Source organism: Plutella xylostella, chromosome 22 (assembly GCF_932276165.1).
Source record: "Plutella xylostella chromosome 22, ilPluXylo3.1, whole genome shotgun sequence".
Classification (NCBI taxonomy): Eukaryota; Metazoa; Arthropoda; class Insecta; order Lepidoptera; family Plutellidae; genus Plutella; species Plutella xylostella.
Window position 1 is genome coordinate 2,592,296 of NC_064002.1, and position 20,046 is coordinate 2,612,341.

Genomic DNA, 20,046 nt, shown 5'->3' on the forward strand with positions numbered 1-20,046 from the left:
ATGCCCAATCAGTCACTTTCTTCTTTTATACCTATATACAGACATATTATTATTATGGTAGATGTTCAGAAACCAAATAGATACCTATATTAATATCTCTTATTATCCTATTTATGGATGGAGACAGTAAATGAATACATGTACCCAGTTAAATTACACTTCAGCATAGCACCCGGATGATGATTCCGCCCTAAAAGTCCACCAACAAAATCAAACAAAAACATACGATTCGGTGTTATTTAATCAGAGCACTTTTCAATACTTTCTTCAACATAAAATTTGTACACTTTTAATTCAATTGGACTAGTATTTTCTTATTCTAATGTTGCTTTTTTTAATTTAACCGAGGAGGGAGGCGACGACAGCCGGGGGCACTCCGCCGCCGGGGCCCTGCTCGATGGTGGGCTGGTAGCCGTTGTCGTCGGCCAGGTAGGTGACGGTGTAGGTGACTCCGTCGGGACCCACCCACGAGTAGGACCCGCGGACCACCAGCGACTCGTTCTCCTGTCCGGCGTTCTTTAGCTCTCCGGTCTCGTCGTGCCTCTGCCCGTTGGATTGCTCGTACCTGATGGCGGGAAGTGAGTTAGTCTATGGGTTTTATTGAGCTTTAAATGTTAATTCTGTTTTTGTTGCTTTGTTGGACTGCTTTTGAATATGGAGCCAAAGATCTAGAAGATCACCTACTATCTCTAATTTCTAAGGCGCATCGACTTACCCGTATCTGTATTGTCCGAGACCGATGTTGTCAGACTCATACCGCAGGGTCTGTACGTCGTCGTAGGCCTGCCTGGCGGACCTGTCCTGGGGCGCCGCCGCCGCTACCGCCACTAGAGCAAGGACTACGAACTGCGAACAAAACAATACGATAGAGCTCTTGCACTCCATCAGGCACTCAGGGTGCGTCAAGAATGATGATGACTCAAGGCCCTTGTCCACTGCATCATTAACATGTCGAAATCCGTGTCACATCCTAGCAATTTCAAGGATGCATTTAAGATCACTTTGTCACAAAAAATCCATTGCACTGAAGGTAATCATCCTGCGGTGTCGCAACACTTCATTTAGTCACATTTAAATCACAACTAACCAATTTCATGTTGATTTTGGAGTGATCGGGTGCTCTGAATCGAGGTAACTTGAGGAATGTGTAGCCATAGATCTGGGCTCATCTTTTTATACTCGTTAGAATATGGCATTTCGACACGCGGTCGGGCGCTGCGGCGCCGCCACTTCAAAAGCTGCGAAGGTAAGCTGTGTATCGGCTGAGGACACCGTTTACGTCTTTCCAAATATATTTGTCTAATTATATGTTTTTATTTTTTTGAATCAGTTGAGCGGTGGTTAGATTTGATTGATGAATTAATAGTGTAGTGAAATTAGACGTTAACAATGCAAAATGCAATCACAGTAATTTTTCAATCAACTTATCAAAGTGTTAGATTGTTTTTGACGAAATTTACTAACACTCCAGTCATTTTAAACATACCACATGAAAAAGTCCTCTGAGCGCTTTAGCGATGTTTCAGATTTTTTGCATCTAAAATTACAGTACTATAACTAAACTAATGATTTATAGTAGATAAATACCTACCTTCATTGATAGGTACTCTGAATTCATAGGTCCTACAAAAAAATAATGGAGTGTTTTTTTTAAATTGTAGCTTTACTTACCGCATCACGATTGCTATCAGGCAAGGAAATACGGAAGTGTTCCATTCCTGCACGTAAGCACTCAGGTATTGTAATACTTTTAATTAACAACTACTTATGGATATAGGTAAGACTATCACAGGCAAAATATTGACGTGCAATAAAATATGCAAATATTTTTTTATTCAGGAAACAAACAGTCACTTACTAAGTAATAATTTAACAAACATTTTTGTAGATAGACCTGGAGTTCCATAAAAAGATACACAAATATTACATTAATTCACACTACATACGCTTACACTTAAAGAATTATAATAAAAGTTTAAGTTTAGGTTAACAATAAATTTAGTAAATATAGGTACCTATATTATAATAACATTTATGTTTAACGAAACTCATCACATTTTTTTTAAATCTTTCTAAAACTTCTTTTTTGTATTGGCTTAAGGATAAATCAAAAATGTCAACATCAGTGAGATGCTTGTTGTAGCTATCTGCAGTTCGTCAAAAAAAGTATTTTTTGCATAGTTAGTGCTGCAACAGCTTGAAAAAAAGATAAATTTTGTACGAGAAGCGATTCGTGGTACTTTAATTCTACTTTGTTTAGTAAAGGAATTGAATCTACATGGTTGTTTATTAATTTATATAAGAAAATTGAATCTAAGTAAGATCGTCTGATTTCAAGGGAAATTATATTGTGTCGCTCACCTGAGATTTTGTAGTCTTGAAAACAGTTACCTAATCGGTAGTCTAATGATTTTAAAAATTTGTTTTGTATTTTTTTCTAATCTATCAATGTGAATCCTGTACTGAGAGTTCCATATCACGCTAGAAAAATCTAAAATGCTTCTGACGTATGAGTAATACAGTGTTATAAGTGTAGCAGCACGATTGAACGGTTTTGATACTCAAAAAAAAATCCAAGACTCCTATATGCTTTTAGAACAATGTTGTCAATGTGAATATTAAAATGCATTTTAGAACCGAGAGTCACGCCGATCCCTTATTTGGTTAACACGTCTTAATACTCTGTCAGAAAAATGGTAATCGTACAATATAGGATTATGTTTACGTGAAAAGGAGATTTCTCCGGATTTAAATGTAAATGGTTTTGATTACAGTAGTCTAGGAAAGAATCGAGATCAAATTGTAATTGGTTGCAGTCTTCTAATGTAAGTATAGCTTTATAATTTTAGTATCATCTGCATACAAAAGATGAAGTGAGTTATGCAAAAAGTTATCAATATCATTTATAAATAAACCAAATAGGAATGGGCCCAAATGCGATCCCTGCGGGACTCCTGATTCAATGGTAAGGGTCCTGGAAATATATCCTTTCAACGATACAGCTTGGCTCCTATTGCTAATATATGATTTTCGCAGTTTACACACCTACTAAAATTGTAACTTACACACAATGAATTAAAAATTTTGCAATGTTACTATAACTAGTTAATGAAGTTTTCTCCTGTTATTTACTTTATGTTTAACTTTTCGGCCCTCCAAGTCTATAAGTTTAGATTTAAGATAGCATGTATATTTTGTTTCCATATGACTGTTTGAAGCCAAAATAAAACAAAATAAAATAAAATAAAAATATAAGACGATATCCACCGAAACAGATTTCCGTGTATACCGATCTTTAATAATTTTTTTACAAGAATTTTATGATTTATTTTATCAAAACCTTTAGAAATATCGGTATAAATAATAATAATAATAATAAATAAATCTTTTATTAATCCCATAAAAAGTGCACAGTATACATGATACCCCAAACAACACAGTTGTTTCTCGGGGTTAATTAAAAGTATACACGGCATGCACCTGGCAACCAGCATCAAGAGCATTAAGAATATAATCTGTATAAGTAATTAAATTAGTTTTTACACTTCGGCCTCGAAAGAATCCGTGCTGGTTTGGTGAGATATGTGGTGATATGGTTTTTATTAATTCGTGTGACACAATTTTTTCAAATATTTTCATTAATATATTTTCAAATTGATTTATTTATGCTAAGGTCAGATTTTTCAATAGTAGAGATAAATGCATGACAATAAGAAACCTCGTAATCGTTAGTAATAGCTTATTACAATTATACGAGATATCATGGTGTTTTACGCTGGTCTACGGCAAGGTCCAGTTATGCAACTTACGTGCCAAGTTTCATGATGGTAGCTTGAGCCGTTTGGACTGTGCGTTGATGCCCAGTCACTTTCTTCTTTTATATAAATATACAGATAGATGATGGTAGATGTTCAGAAGCGAAATATATATATATATATATATATATATATTAATATCCCTTACTATCATAATTATTAACGGAGACAGTAAATGACTACATGTACCCACTTAACCTACTCTTCAAACTAGCACCCATAAAAATAAAAATAAAAAAATCAAACAAAACATATACAATTCGGTATTATTTAATCAGAGCACTTTTCTATACTTTCTTCAACATAAAATTTGTACACTTTTTATTCAATTGGACTAGTATTTTCTTATTCTACTGTTGCTTTTTTTTTAAGTTAACCGAGCATGGTGGCGAGGACATTCGCGGGCACTCCGGCGCCAGGACCCTGCTCGATGGTGGGCTGGTAGCCGTTGTTGTCGGCCAGGTAGGTGACGGTGTAGGTGACTCCGTCGGGACCCACCCACGAGTAGGAACCGCGGACTACCAGCGACTCGTTCTCCTGTCCGGCGTTCTTCAGCTCTCCGGTCTCGTCGTGCCTCTGCCCGTTGGATTGCTCGTACCTGGTGGCGGGAAGTGGATTTTATTGAGATTTTAATGTTCATTCTGTTTTGTTGCTTTGTTTGTACGACTGGTTTTGAATATGGAGCCAATTACTATCTCTAATTTCTAAGGCGATGCGACTTACCCGTATCTGTATTGTCCGAGGCCGATGTTGTCGAACTCATACCGCAGGATCTGTACGCCGTAGGCCTGTCGGGCCGACCTGTCCTGGGGCGCCGCCGCCGTCACCGCCACTAGAGCAAGGACTACGAACTGCGAACAAACATATATATGACATATAAGAATATTGTATACCAATTACCAACTAGTTTTAAGTCTTTTTTCTAAAAGATAGCTCAGAAGTTTCTTGATTCCGTTCTTCTCCTTAAAACAGAAAGAGCCCCTTAGTTTGTAAAAATTGTCGTTCATCAGAAAATTTTATATTTATACGATAAATAAAAACATTTGACTTTGACTTTGACTTTGACTTTGACTTTGACTTTGACTTTGACTTTGACTTTGACTTTGACTTTGACTTTGACTTTGACTTTGACTTTGAATTTAATGATCCTGCGGTGTCACAACACTTCATTTTGTCACATAAAAATCACAACTAACCAATTTCATGTTGATTTTGGAGTGATCGGGTGCTCTGAATCGAGGTAACTTGAGGAATGTGTGGCGATAGATCTGGGCTCATCTTTTTATACTCGTTAGAATATGGATATAGTATGCATTTTTTTTCAAATCAAATCAAATCAATTATTTTATTGCCATCAAGTGTACATTTTTGAATATATAAGTAGAATTTATGCATTTCAACACGCGTTCGGGGCGCTGCGGGACCGCCACTTCAAAAGCCAGCTGTGTATCGGCTGAGGACATCGTTTACGTCTTTCCAAATATATTTGTCTAATTATATGTTTTTATTTTTCTGAATCAGTTGAGCGGTGGTTAGATTTGATTGATGGATTAATAGTGTAGTGAAATTAGACGTTAACAATGCAAAATGCAATCACAGTAATTTTTCAATCAACTTGCAACAACAACAGTGTTAGATTATTTTTGACGAAAGTTACTAATACTCCAGTTATATGAAACATACCACATCGTAATGTCCCCTAACAGTACCTAGTGTATTCTGAAAATTGCAAACCCTGAAAACCTTGCTTATAATGCGCTTCAGCGATGTTTCAGATTTGTAGCGGCTAAAATTACACTGATTATTTTTAGATAAATACCTACCTTCATTGATAGGTACTCTGAATTCATGTCTAATAGCTAATAGGTAGGTCCTATAAAAAATTAACGGGGTTGTATTTTTAAAATTGTAGCTTTACTTACCGCATCACGATTGCTTTCAATTGGTAAGGTAATACGGAAGCGTACGTACGTACTTTTAATTAAGAACTACTTAAAAGTAAGACCATCATAAGCAAAATATTGACGTGCAATAAAATATTTAAATATTGATTTCCAAATTGATTTAGGTAGGTTAGTTATAGCTTTTTACAATTTGTATACGAGATATTAAGGTGTTTTACGCTGGTCATTCGTAATTTTTTTCTTGGGCAAGTTCCAGTTATGCAGAAAAGATACCTACATGTACAAAGGGTACTTGGACTTTACATTCGTAAACGGAAGCGATGCAGTTTGTGATTCATGGGATGGAAATGAGTAAACAGGACCGATGGCTCCCGCCACAAGCATAATAGAAACAATGTAAGTAATGTTTTTTTAAAGTAGCCATATATATTGTGTCCAACCAAAAAGAAGCTACTAGGGTAGCTTCTTATTTACATGTCGTATCAGCTGTACTTATTTATATGAACGTACGGGTCCAGTGCACCCTGACTAGTCAATGACTCACGCTATCTATCTAAACTATATAATTCTTTCACCAGCCCTGCCTAGACCTGCCCTAAACCCACAACTCTAGTGTTAGTCACCAACACGCTAAAAATAAGATTATGTGCCTAATCTCCACATTCATGTACGTACAGACACTAGTAGGTATGTGTACAAATAGAAGAATAATAGATAGCTTATTTCACATTATACATAGATAGTCTCAAATATTGACTTGACATATAACGATTTGACATACCATCAACGATTCTACGCGATAGGGTAATCTACAACGGACGAGTACATAATCTACCTCAAAACGAATATTGAAGTGAGAGGCTTTGTCAAGCATCATGAATGACGGTCCAAGGATGTTGTAGTTTTTCTCTAGTTTTCAAGTTGTCTAATAACTTTACTTTGCATATCTTTTTTGTAATTAAGTACTACCAGCATGGCTGGGGTTTGGTTGCTCAATAATTGAGGGGATTGTAAAAAAGAACCTGATCCTGATGACAAGAAACTGTTAAAGAGATTTTGTTATGAAAGTTATCAGCTATTGTCGAACAAGAAGTATAAAACAAGTTTTTATGTATATCAAGTTTTGATACATATTCAACCAACTTTAAGTTTGTAACTACTGAGCTTCGACAAAACATATATGTTCGTTAATATGGCTAATAGTTTTTTAGGGCAAAGCGGGCTACCCCCGGCAACCACTTGTATACTTTTTATTTAACCAAATCTAATATCAAAGCTCTGTTGTGTGTTACTGCTTCCCTTATAGAGACTTTTCACATCTCGCACTTTAAAACACGTGGTTTAAACAATAAAAAAAACAACAACTTGTTTATATATTTTATAAAAATATATTTGCTATTGTCGCTGCATTATTTAAACATAGCATTTCATGTACCTAGTATTTTGAATCAAACATCCGGTTAGTTATATATTAACGAATTTCGTCAGCTTCAGCGGGCGTCCAGTGGTGGTCCGCGGTCTTGGCCAGTTTTGAACCTATTTTCTCTCCTTCATCCCGATGTCCGTGGGTATTACCGTATCTGAAAAAATATATTATTTTATATAAATGTTATTATAATGCTTAAAACAATTATTAAATGAAAACCCCAAACACAAAAACATTTAAATATCAACTATGGGATAACAATACCATTTACCCAATGGACTATTTAAAGTATGTATGTATGACGGATAGCCAGTGCATAGCCTGCTGAATGAAATTACACTACATTGCACTAGATTACACATATATTCTTTACGGGAACACCCAAATATTCCGAAAAACTTTTTTCCGAATTTGATAACCCCGAATATGTAATTTACGAAATATTGCAATACCGATTTTTTTAAATACCGAGTTATAATAATCACGAAAATTATAATTTCGAATATTATAATCACGAATATTGATATTACGATTGTTAAATATACGAATGTTAAAAAATACGATTACTTTAATATACGAAAAATAAAATACCGATTTATTATAATCACGAAAAAGTCAAATCCCGATCGGAAATATGATAATTCGTGATTTTGACAAAAAAACATAAACGTCTTTAAAACTTTAGAACCAAAACCAAAAGATAGGTGCGACGACGAGCAAAGCGAGGAGGAGCGTGTTAGGTGCACATAGATATCGAAAAACAAAGCGGAGCGCAGCGAAGCGGAGCGGAGCGTTTCAAATATAGAGCAAAACAATTGTTAGGATTTTTATGGTGTTTAAACTTAAAAACCTTAGGACCTAAACCTAAAGATAGGTGCGACGACGAGCAAAGCGAGGAGGAGCGTGTTAGGTGCACATAGATATCGAAAAACAAAGCGGAGCGCAGCGAAGCGGAGCGGAGCGTTTCAAATATAGAGCAAAACAATTGTTAGGATTTTTATGGTGTTTAAACTTAAAAACCTTAGGACCTAAACCTAAAGATAGGTGCGACGACGAGCAAAGCGAGGAGGAGCGTGTTAGGTGCACATTGATATCGAAAAACAAAGCGGAGCGCAGCGAAGCGGAGCGGAGCGTTTCACATAATATAGCTTAAAAAATATTGTTTTTATACGCATTATGCTGCATTATTCATAATAGATAACCATTTCTTGTTAACTAAGAAACATTCGGGAATTTGTATTTTCGGAATATTAAAACTTCGGGATTCGTAATTTAAATAATTCGATATAATAAAAATCGTACTTTTGAAACATCGAAATAATAATATTCGGAAAATTGACTTTCGTCATTTTAATGAATGTGTTGTTTGAAATTTCGTTTATTAACTATTCGTGATTTTCGTTATTCGAAAACTTAAAATTCGGGATTGTGAATTATTCGGAACTATGAAATTCGAAATTTAAAAAATCGTTATTTTCATATTCGTAAAAAAGTAATTCGGAATTATGTAGTGTACCCATTCTTTACCTACCATCCTACTATTAAATAAAAATGACAAAGATATTTGTACCCTTACCCATAGCTGCTGACGTCTACTTGGTCATAAGGACTGGCCTGCTTCACTTGTCCCTCCTGCGGGTAGGCAGCGCACGCGACCAGCACCGCCGCCAGGGATAGTAGCAACACCTGGGAGAAAAAAACATAAATGTTTCATGTGATGTGATCTACAGATTTTAATCACTAATCATTTTAGTAGTTAGTTTATCATTAATTAGTTTATATGACTTTCGTTAAATATAGTCGTCGGTACAATTTTTTTTTAGTTTGTTCCTTTGAGCTTTGGGACCAAGTGACAGTAAAGCAACGCACCAATGGAGCCTCATCTTAACGGGGTCCGCAAGGCAGACGTATTTCCTATAGGAATACACAACAAGACAGAGTTACTCTATACTGACGAAAAACAAACGAACGAGAGCTGTCGTGCAATCTGCACATTTAATACAACGGGACAGAGCCGTGACTCGTGCAGCAGCGTTCCTACGTTTTCCGTGATATAGAATAAGAGTAAGTTCGCTTATCGCAACGGAAGCTTAAATTACACGTGTCTCATTTAGATGTAGATATCTAAGATATTTGCATATTTTGAGGACACTTTGTGTTGAATGTCGATAACATCGATACAGAGCTTCTTCTTCGGGAGATCCCAATTCTGACTGAGATTTTAAGCCGCGTTGGCTTAGAACTTAGGCTATAACGATAAAAACTACAAAAGGTCTTTCACTTACCAATTTCATGTTGATGAAAAATTCTTTTGTGCTAGGAAATTTTTTAAGATCTTGTCTTTTATACCTGTTTTTGTGTTTATTTAAATGATATTTCTTAAGTTTTCTGGTTTCTGTGCAAAATTTGCATTGTAAATGTCGACTTTGAATTTGATAAATGTGTTATACTTATTTTGATATAATTAAGTAGTCGTTTCTTAATGAAACATGATATAATACTTAAAATTAGATTGGATGTTATTTAATTTTAGCATTGTCAATGTCATTACTTAAAGAGCAATAAGTAGATACCTAAGGCGCTCCGCTCACTGCACCAGAGTCGAGGCGGAGTCGCGGCGGAGGCGATAAAAAGCGCTCCTACCGTATGTTTTCTATATGCGAGCCCACTTTGACGCTCACTGGAGAAGTCGAGGCGGTGGCTCGGCGCGGGCGAGGTACAGGCGAGGCGAGTACTTGACATTGTAAATGAGCCATTATTCATTGCGCCCTAAAGCCACTGCGACGCCGCCGCCGCGCCGCCTCGACTCTAGTAGGTAGTGAGCGGAGCTGTCTACAGTGCTTAAAATTAAATATTTTTGTGTTTACAGAATCACTCCTAATTGTCACTCGTTCAACCCGAGTCCGTTGTCTTTGTTATACGGGCCGATGCGATCCGTTTGCAAGTATAGATAATTCTGGCAAAAACTTCACATAGCAGTGGGACACTTACTAATTAGTGTCTTGTAGCAATACTTTAATTTAAAATGCAAAAAGGGGTAAATACTTTAGCTAATTAATTTGCCAAATGTATGCAGATAGATGTAAAGGTTAGTCGGCGTAAAACCTGCGTATCAAGCCGGTACTACCGGTGTACTGCGTAGTCGGGATTGAACAGCTGCCGTACCACCACTGACAGATAAGCGATTCAGAATCCATAAGCATCGTAGCTCGCCTGTCAAACATCTGTCAGATACATTGACAAAGGAATAAAGAGAGTACCTGGCATAAAAATCGGTACTTAAAAATATATCGTAGTCTCTTTTTAACTTATTGGTGTTATCCTACGTAAAAAAGGACAACAGTAGTTTTGTCTTTGCCTAAAATTACAACATTGCGACCGGTCGCCATGTTGATTGACATCCAAACACAAGGTACTTCAGTTGTCAAACAATTTGTTTGTTTACATTTTTCAAGAAAAAAGCCGCCATTTTAATTGAAACCAAAGTTTAGGTAGGCGCAATTTTTTCGTGGATATGCCATGTCCTCTCTTTATTCCTTTGTCAATGGTCAGATACATACAAGTAACATCAGATTTGACAAGCGAGCGACGCTGCTTATGGATTTTTATTACGAATGTTCGGTGGTGGTAACCCCACACAACTTTTCAAACGTAATGAAGTGCCAAACTCAGCGCTGAGTAACGCGTACATATATAGATAAGCACACGACAATACAGATATAGGTCTTTGGTAATGCCCTATCAGTTCATTTACTTCTACCTTAGCGATGTTATGGGATTTTGTGATAAATTTATATCATTACAGTGTTAAAATAGATATTAATTTGTCACCCATGATTGCGTGCAATGATGTTTAGGTGCATCGGTAGAGGTTTTAATTTAAATTCTATGTTATTTAAGTTTCAATAAAATTCTTACACGTACAACGCATTTAATCATGTTATTAAATAATAAATAAAATCTAGGAAACGTCTTGCAAATGCCTGCAGGTGTAGGCTACTCATAATGTTTTAACATTTTTGTGTGGTTGTGGGAACATCCATCATCAGATGCGGCCTTTAGCGTTTTCAATAGGTGTAATTCGACAGATGATGCACTTTTGCACTTCAAAATACTTAAATTAGCCACTGTATCTATCGAGGTAGAGTCTAAAAACGTTTGCGTTGGAAGCTTCCAAATAATTAAGCGGACGCACCACGTTTCATAGTCCGTAATCACGTGGAAAAGGCCAAGGTTTTCATTTTACGTACGTTTGTGTTCAATTGGTTTGTAATGGGTTGTATCATATGAGAACTGAGCACGCCTACTGATCCGCCTGCTAGTTGTTACGAGTATTACAAAGACTGATTAGTTGCATTTAAAGAATAATCATTTTATGTCTATCTATGTTTTGAAATTACACAATACTTAAATTTTACGTTCTGGTTACAAAGATTGAATGATTTGTCGATTTGAATGCTTACAAGTTTCAAATAAATTTTACGACAAAACTAATATCGTGTAAAACTACCTAATCTTTAATTTATAGCACGCTCGGTGGTCCATATCTGTGTTTGACCCAATAACCTCTGAACTACTTGCACCAGCATCTTGCTCAAATTTCTGATACTCGTATATAGCTTTCTTTCCTAACAAATTGCCAAATTGGGTATAATAAAATCAAATTTAAAGCATCTCGCTGGTGAATTGCAGCGCCTGTTCCCACCAAACTGCCTCCTGATTCAGAAATGCTCTGTTTCTGAAACACTATCGAGATTGCGACCTCTGCAAGTCTGCAAATCTCGAGCGATCGCCTTCGCACGGTAATAACCTACGTTCTAAGATTGAGAAATGATGAATCGGGTATCGGTTACGTCACAGAGTGTTGAACCTCAGAGCTCGGCGCTGACCTCCGACACCCATCGCTTTCCTCCACTGCACGTGATGTCACATATTTCAGACTCAATCCAAGTATCACGACCGTTTGTCCCACAGATGTGCCAATAGTTGTGGCTATTCTACTTTTAAAAGTCACCTGTCATTTGTCATGAAAAATCTAGGTTCTGAATGACAGCTTTTGTTAACAGCGACTATCCTTCTTGATGTTGACACAGTATCCAATTGTATTTAAATTGGAAAGAGCGTTTATAATAGAAAGCCCGCAAGCTCTTGGAAAGCTCACACAATAATCCCAATATGCAATAGAAAGAATGCAATCAGAAGGAATGTGCATGGCCAATTATATATTATTTTGGCTAATCGGCTTTCTTACATCATCCATACTTACTAGTTTTCTTTGATTCGGTACAAGGTTAAGAGAATGAATGAGTGAATAGTGTTGACATTTCGTATGCTAAAAGCTCTTACGTCCTACATATTTTATTATTTCACCGTAGTAGTAGTAAGATTAATTTACTCAATGATTAATACTACATATTTTTTTTAAAGTCCATAGTTTTCTAACATTATCTTGTTATAATTATTTTGGGTACGAACTTAGTGCATGAAACAAATTGATAGGAATCAGAACAGACGTTTATATGTTTCACAGAAATGACACACACCATCAAGATTAACGTACGGGAAACATTTGCATGGCTTTACATCTGATAGTCAGCTTATGTAACTCTATTGTATTGTATTGTATAAGTTTATTGTCAGGGCGTGATCGATAACTATTGGACAAGCCAACTCAAATAAAAGGCATGCAAATGTAATCGAGACATTATTGTGAACAAAATCAATTGGCTCAAGATTAGTTTAGTGATAAAAACCTCGGTATAACTTTCAAAATATTGTTTTTAATTATTACAAACCTTTAAGTATGAGATGTAACTTCAATTGTACCATGATTTCACATCATGACATCTGTGGATGTTCCTTTCGACACCTTCAACTCACAAATTATAGTACTTGACGAGGATATATTTCGACACGCTATCTGCAATATAAATAATTATAGAGTATCATCCCTCTAAGCGAGCAATCAAGTAATCAGTAATAAAAAGGTACTTTTAGTACTTGACATAGACTCGGGTACCCTCGGCAACATAGGTACTCTAAAAAGATTTCCTGATGGGATCATTTCTCACTGTTATTATTATTAGTAGTTTTATTATGATTATCCATGGTAACTTTTAGTGCAACGTGGTACGCTAATATTTTATTGATTGCATAATTTTATAGTTCAGATCCGTTGGTTTTATAGACTCGTTAAAATTTTGTGCAATGTGGTGACTGTTGATGTCTTAAAATTTTATACCTAAAATATTTCTTTATACATAAAGAAACAGCACTTTCATTCTGAATGAAATAACTTATTTGAAACTTATAAATTAAAACCAGAAAACATACTTAGAAAATATTTATTTAAACACTAAACAATCCTTCTATCATTGAGTCTAGTATCGCCTTCGCTAGGTAACGGCTGGAAGCCCTTATCATCTGCGACATAGAGCACAGAGTACCTCCGGCCCTGGGGGTCGGTGTAGCCGTACTCGCCCCTGACCACCCACACGTCGTTCACTACGCCGCCGTCCTCGCGTCTGTACGTGCCGTCTGAAGTCTCGTATCTGCAACATTGAATAGGGTTGAAGAGAGATTATATTCCAATGTCATTCTTGTAAAAAGTGGTTAAGAATAATGAACTGAATACCCCCATTTGCCTGTTTACCAATTTTGTTATAATAATATCTAGTGGATCCTGACGCCACTGCATATTTAATATAGCAGGACAAAAATACTTAGTTTTTTTTTTCGATGTCCTACTTATTGCATTCCAGGTAGGGTTTCGTTCCCGTCTTCCCGGGAATTCCCGTTCCCGGGAATTCCCGGGAAATTCGTCTTTCCCGAAACCGGGAAAAATAATAGCATTCCCGGGAATTCCCGGGTTTTACTTTTCATCGATTCTATGCTATATTTTCATCTTTATTTATCTGTTTCTCCTACCTAAAACTTATCAAAAGTCATAATCTACCACTATTTCACAAAGGCCCCGTCATTTCGCAAAGATAAATGACTCATCTACATCACTTTGTTTCACCTCTGATTCAATATTTTCATCTTTATTTATCTGTTTGTCCTACCGCCAGCCTAAAACCAAACAACAGATCGGCTTTTACATATATGTGACCAAAGAGTATGTAAAAGCTAACGCTAGTGGCGCCTGATATATTATATTTTTTATGTCCCCGTTTTGTGTCCGCGTTTATTTTTATAAAATTACTAACGCATAGAAAAAACCAAAATAAGAAGTAGGTTGAGCAATAAATCGTTGAATTAATTAATTTTTCTAAAGCATTAGCGTGTAATGTACAAGTGTAATGAATTTTGTATTTTAATTAATGTCATATAATAATATTATTTTCCTTTTCATTAAAATACCTTTGTTATTGTTTAATTTACAATTAAGAAAAACAAATGATTTTGCTTGTAAAACAAATAATTATAATTTTGGTTATAAATTTATCTGACTGTTGCTTTTTTCTACCTATACGAGTAATAAAAATATATTTGACTTACTTAATTGTGTTCTAATAGACTTTTAATACCCGAAAATAGCAAAAACTAGCATTTTACACAAATTCCCGTTTCCCGGGAATTCCCGGGAAATCTTGAAAAAAATTCCCGTTTCCCGGGAACAGAAAAATGTCGGGAAAAACGAAACCCTAATTCCAGGTGTTAAATTTTAGAGGTTTCGTCCCGTATGCGAAGTTATGTAGAAAACTCAACAATATGGCAATCTTTAACGGCTTCAATAGCATGAAAAGTATGTATGTTGTTGTAGTACATTACAAAAGAACAATAGATCTCTGTTACCGTATTTACATAATCTACAAGAGCTGAATTAATTAGGTAGAGCAATGGTCTATGATTCGTTATTATGACACTTGACATTTTAAGGTTTGACCCCTTGTTACCAAAGGTCGTGAGATATTTTTCTGGCTAAGATTTAGTAGAATTGTTGCGACTACTAATAATAAATTATTGCGACTCACTAAACAAAATAACAGAGATATCGAATTAACAGGATGATTTGTTTTGTCCCAATTAATCCAAAAAGTGATGGATTAATAGTATTGCATTATAGGTATTGTGTTAAATATTCACGCCATTATTTTAACATGTATTTTCCAGTAAATTATAATTGAACTTTAAGTAGGTCTGTGTATTTACCATAAATTATTATATCTATTATTAACAAAACTTGATCTTACTCAAAACTGTAGCTTCCGTGACCATTATTGTTGAATGTGTATTTTAGCAGATCCGTATCACTAAGACTTCTCGCTGTGCTTGTTTTGAGAACTGCGGCCACGAAGAATACCAGGAGTACCTGAATCTGCAAACAATATTTTAAATATATGTCAAGGCCTAAAACCTGTGGTTTTTGTTTTGGTAGTAGTTGTCGGTTTCACAACTGAGAATTTCAAATTAAGCAGAAGTTTAATATGGAATGCAGCGCTGTGATTGGTTGAATTTGTCTTTGAGTAGGAAATAAGAAGTTCATGCTTAGATAGATTTACTCAAGTGAAAAAATGGATATAAGTGACACTTAATGAGAACTCTTAATTAATGTTAATAAAGTGAAGTGATCTAAACACTTCCGCGTGCATAATAGTATGTTTATACATGATTAAAATTTATAAAATCGACATTGACATTAAATATTAAAGCTTGAAGATGTTACAACCTTGACCTTTATGACAAAAATATTATACTAATAATTTTAGTTCTAATAAAATTTGATGCGGATTTAACCCTGAAGTTATGTGGTGAGTTATAAACTCATAATGCGTAACAAGCAATTTTTATGTAATAAAGTTAAGTGCTGTCCTTCACTTTGAACAGATCTAAACGTTAATTTAAACTGTTGCAATCTTACCAATCTCATAATTTTATTTTGCGTAGTTTTATTAACGAACGAACATAAAAATACAAGGCGGACACTACCTTACAGATTTAATTTACAAAAGAAAATGGTCCAAAGTATGTGAGAAATAAATAATATTAAGTATTGAATACTTAATGAATTTGGAATCAAGTTTATAAATCGATAGTAAAGTAAGCTACTTTGTTATATTAAAAACCAAAAATGGCTTTGTAGAATTCATACTAAACGACAGTATGTATTAACATAACTAGAATTTAATCCAGGATGTTTTCTACTAATGATTTGAAGGCCATTTTAGTAACGTAAAAACGGCTAAAGTGAAAGAAATATGGTTATAAAGGACATTACAGTGCCACAAACTTATCTGTTCCGGTGACAGCTCGCGTAAATGTGTAATACTTCTTCATTTTATAAGATTTAAGTTTGCCAATAGTGGTAATTCGCTCTTGTGGTTTCAATAAACCCGTCTAACCTATATCAATATATATATTCATTAGTAAATAATGAGATATATTGATCAATTTAGTTTGCTCTCACCGGAACAGATAAGTTTGTCGCACTGTAAATTGTATTGACAACCACTTAATTAAACTATTATAACTTTCCAAGCTATAAAGTTTAAATAAAAAGAAAGATGTTTATTATATATAAACAATAGATGTTTATTTAAATAAAAAGAAAGATGTTTATTATAATAAATAATAATAATAAATTTTTATGTTTTCATCTTCCGGTAGGTCTGAAAATAAGTACCAGTTATCAAAGGATAGTGTTATTGTATTGGTACTGTTTTTTTTTTATCTCCGAAACTGTTAGTGTATAATTTAGGCATAGCATAATGAACATTATTAAAGATGCCATTCGTCTCGAAATGAGTGGCTGACCTTCAGTATAATAATATAAATATAAGTCAATGCCTACGGCTTATTATGTTGAGATTCCCTTAAACATTGAGTTTGTAAATTTTATGCGAGATCAATCCAATTACATTTTGAACAGCCCAAATTTTAGTTATAATTATTACTTAAACATCTAACAAAAATAATGTTTCAAAACTTACCATTTCTTGTTCTGAATGTAGGTAGGCGTTTCTTACTAACTAGTGTTTAAGGCTTTGACTGCGGTTTGAGGAGCGCAGCCCACACTTTAATACTTCCACTGTCACCTATTTCCAGTTTCTAGACCACGTTAGGTCTGGACCTCATTCCTGGGATTACAATGTGGGGGAGGGTGTCGTTGACATCATTATAGACTGTTCAATATACGCCGTAGATAGAGTTTATATTGTTTGTTCTTCTGTATAATAAAGTAGGAAAACTTCTATATTTTTTTTAACAATTGTTAACCATCATAACTTTCATAAGTGATGTTTAAAAAGATTTTTAATTTTAATTACGTAAGGTTTGTCCTTTCGCTTGAAGTGAGAATACCAAAATATTGATTGAGTAATAAAACAATCGTCATTGTAGGAGCGAATTTAATCTTTTGAGATCCATTACACAATACTTTTGTCGTTGTTGATCAATACATTTTGGTGTAGGTACATCTCATTTTTTGTTACACTATGGGTAGATAGAGATTTACTTATGGGCACTTCTTATCAATGTTAATGGTACTTCCATAGCGAGGTAATAATGCTCAAACCGATGTTTTCATATATTTTCTATCCAAGCAGAGTGGCCACCACATGACTGGACACGCCAGATTGAGGAATACCCTGAAAACAGCAAGATTTAATCTTATTTTACATATTCTTATACTTACTTCGATTTTGATTAGGATTTAGTGCCTATTCTATTCTATTCTATTCTCTGTGGGGGTGTTAGTACCTGCACCTGGCTCTCTCGAGTGGAACCTTTGTGCATACCCTCAAGGTCTAAACTGCCTTCCTAAGCTTGGACCATTTCCCACCACTCTAGTCCACTGCGGGTTGGTGGGTTCACATATCTAGATGTGCTAAATCTAGATATGCAGGTTTCCTCACGATGTTTCCCTTGACCGTAAGAGCGATGGTATACATTGTACTCAAGTTAAGTACGTCAGCGTCGGGATTTGAGCCCGCATCTCTTGCGTGAGAAGCGGGCGCTTACCCGACTGAGCTACCACCGCTCTAACTTAGTGCCTGTTCCACCATATCTGCATCATGCTTTTACTCTCTGAAATATTGTTTTAGATATGAACATTACCTATTATTTTTGTTGTTATTTAAATATTTTTTAAGAAATTTGAGAAACAGGCAAAAATATATTTTACAAAAGTTTGTATCACAGCACATAACTTTTATTTTACGAACTACTGTGTTCATCCTAAGTTAAACCAAATCCGATTTAAATGTTGATGAGAATCAATGACAATCTACAAAATGCGAATTATAACTTAACAAATATGCCGGAATAATAATAGTTAATACATATATTATATTATATGTACTCACAGGCGCTTGCAGCGTCGGTATTTCTTCAGCATCTACATTTATCTGGACGACATCCTCAGGAGACACCACAGTCGGGTGGTACCCAGTTTTGTCAGCGACATACGTGACAAAGTACTTCTTCCCATCGTCAGCTACGAAGGAGTAGAACCCTTCCACAATATACGAGCCGTCGTCGTCCAGCCGGCCAGACTCTGAGCGCTCGATGTCGTTTGTTGTGTGGAACCTGTAAACAATCGTAATAAAAATATATAATAAAGCACAATTCTCATTTTAGTAAATCTAACCTGACGCAATACGAAAGTATCAAATTAATTTATTCAATCACAGCGTTACAAGTGCCTTAACGTATTTGGTGAAAACCGGATACTATATATACATATTATTATTACGAATAGTTCATCTCAAATTTAATAGGTATAATAATAAATGAGTTGTGAAATAAAAAAAAAATAATAAGTATTCAAAAAAACAAAAAGAATAGGTGCTTGTTATTGATTAAGGACATCCCAAAGCCAAAATCTGACCTTGGGCGGAATTTTATCAAATTTCCCAATATGCGGTTTTACAGCATTCATTGATGTCACTCACCCTGTATATATTGGTTGTCTATTCTGCGCGACCACTGATAACATTGTCCCTTGTATAAAAAACACTTACTTGAATCTATATTGCCTGAGTCCGCTGTTATCATTCTCGTACTCGGTGGTTCTCGCTTTCGCTTCAGATGACTCTCTCGCGTCCTCCGCACTAAGTGCGTTTCTCTCCAAAGATAAAATAACAATAAACGAAATGAAATATGAGATCTTCATCTGGAATACAATAAAGTATATGCATTGTATTCATCATACAGTTATGTTTTTGATAAAAGTATAGTCATACATGCGGAACTATTAGTGGCAGACGAATTTGGTTAGGTTTACCGTGAATTAAGAACACTGATAAAATTACTCCCGGTAGAGACATCTTGCATGATGATCTAAGCATCAGTGCTCATTATGTGTAAGTAAACAAAATAAATATGTTACAATTGCAGATAAACTTACCATTTAGAATATAGGTTCACTTATGCAGTATGCGCTTAACTTTTGCTCTTAAAGTATTTAAATGAAACTAGTTTAGCCGCCTGGGACCCTGGTGATCAATGTCGGCCAACAGGTAATATTACGAGCTGTGAAGCCTCAACCGCAGTTTATACCTAGTCGCCATTATTATAAAGAAACAAACAAAATTGAAATCTTTTTTTGTTATTTATTACTTGTTTGTGAGCACAGAGACCGCCCTTTTCAGGCTTCCTATGCTATAAATAAGTATAAACGAGGTCAGTGTGAACGTCCCTTACGTTATAAAATCGAGCACAAGAAACGTGAAATAATCACGAATGATCAATCAATAAGTAAGTTTGTTTGAGAGAATAGATCAGGTCTGGATCTGAGGTAAAGTGGTGTTTGAACCTGGCAATAGAAAGTGAGAAGTCAACTGGTGCAATGGTATTAATAGTGGTACCAAATGCTTACAGTATGCACCTGGGTAAAGGCACCTATCTAAATGAAGCAGCCTCTCGGCGCCTGCTCCGCGGTAAAATTGAACAAGTCACA

The 20,046-nt window shown here is 35.4% G+C and overlaps 4 protein-coding genes across 5 annotated transcripts; all 4 read right to left on the reverse strand.

The window, feature by feature from the left end:
* Window positions 1-223: 223 nt before the first annotated feature.
* LOC119690471 (flexible cuticle protein 12) lies at window positions 224-1,246 on the reverse strand. Its single transcript, XM_038105606.2, has 3 exons — window positions 1,088-1,246; window positions 716-846; window positions 224-565 (listed from the first exon to the last, which is right to left on the reverse strand). The coding sequence occupies exons 1-3, from the start codon at window positions 1,094-1,096 to the stop codon at window positions 340-342; spliced, it is 366 nt and encodes a 121-aa protein (XP_037961534.2). The 5' UTR covers window positions 1,097-1,246; the 3' UTR covers window positions 224-339.
* Window positions 1,247-4,069: 2,823 nt separating this feature from the next.
* LOC125490326 (flexible cuticle protein 12-like) lies at window positions 4,070-5,134 on the reverse strand. Its single transcript, XM_048629239.1, has 3 exons — window positions 5,012-5,134; window positions 4,539-4,666; window positions 4,070-4,413 (listed from the first exon to the last, which is right to left on the reverse strand). Exons 1-3 carry the CDS (start codon window positions 5,018-5,020, stop codon window positions 4,188-4,190), a joined length of 363 nt encoding a protein of 120 aa, XP_048485196.1. The 5' UTR covers window positions 5,021-5,134; the 3' UTR covers window positions 4,070-4,187.
* Window positions 5,135-13,475: 8,341 nt separating this feature from the next.
* Window positions 13,476-17,131, reverse strand: LOC125490327 (endocuticle structural glycoprotein SgAbd-5-like). 2 transcript variants are annotated; one of them, XM_048629241.1, is made up of 3 exons: window positions 17,078-17,131; window positions 15,341-15,465; window positions 13,476-13,696 (listed from the first exon to the last, which is right to left on the reverse strand). In XM_048629241.1, the coding sequence occupies exons 1-3, from the start codon at window positions 17,078-17,080 to the stop codon at window positions 13,501-13,503; spliced, it is 324 nt and encodes a 107-aa protein (XP_048485198.1). In that variant the 5' UTR covers window positions 17,081-17,131; the 3' UTR covers window positions 13,476-13,500. The 2 variants fall into 2 exon arrangements, with proteins under 2 accessions (XP_048485198.1, XP_048485197.1); XM_048629240.1 differs by lacking the exon at window positions 17,078-17,131 and adding an exon at window positions 16,009-16,114.
* A 349-nt stretch (window positions 17,132-17,480) lies between these two features.
* LOC105384941 (endocuticle structural glycoprotein SgAbd-5) lies at window positions 17,481-19,627 on the reverse strand. Its single transcript, XM_011555239.3, has 4 exons — window positions 19,495-19,627; window positions 19,109-19,260; window positions 18,452-18,674; window positions 17,481-17,734 (listed from the first exon to the last, which is right to left on the reverse strand). Exons 1-4 carry the CDS (start codon window positions 19,495-19,497, stop codon window positions 17,681-17,683), a joined length of 432 nt encoding a protein of 143 aa, XP_011553541.3. The 5' UTR covers window positions 19,498-19,627; the 3' UTR covers window positions 17,481-17,680.
* Window positions 19,628-20,046: the final 419 nt, after the last annotated feature.

Coding starts and splice junctions, on each gene's coding strand:
- LOC125490326 (XM_048629239.1), bottom strand. Junction 4,414..4,538: donor CTCGGACAATACAGATACGG/GTAAGTCGCATC, acceptor TCCCGCCACCAG/GTACGAGCAATCCAACGGGC.
- LOC119690471 (XM_038105606.2), bottom strand. Junction 566..715: donor CTCGGACAATACAGATACGG/GTAAGTCGATGC, acceptor TCCCGCCATCAG/GTACGAGCAATCCAACGGGC.
- LOC125490327 (XM_048629240.1), bottom strand. Junction 13,697..15,340: donor CACGGAAGCTACAGTTTTGA/GTAAGATCAAGT, acceptor TCAATGTTGCAG/ATACGAGACTTCAGACGGCA.
- LOC105384941 (XM_011555239.3), bottom strand. Junction 18,675..19,108: donor CTCAGGCAATATAGATTCAA/GTAAGTGTTTTT, acceptor GATTGTTTACAG/GTTCCACACAACAAACGACA. Junction 17,735..18,451: donor TACCGACGCTGCAAGCGCCT/GTGAGTACATAT, acceptor TGCTGTTTTCAG/GGTATTCCTCAATCTGGCGT.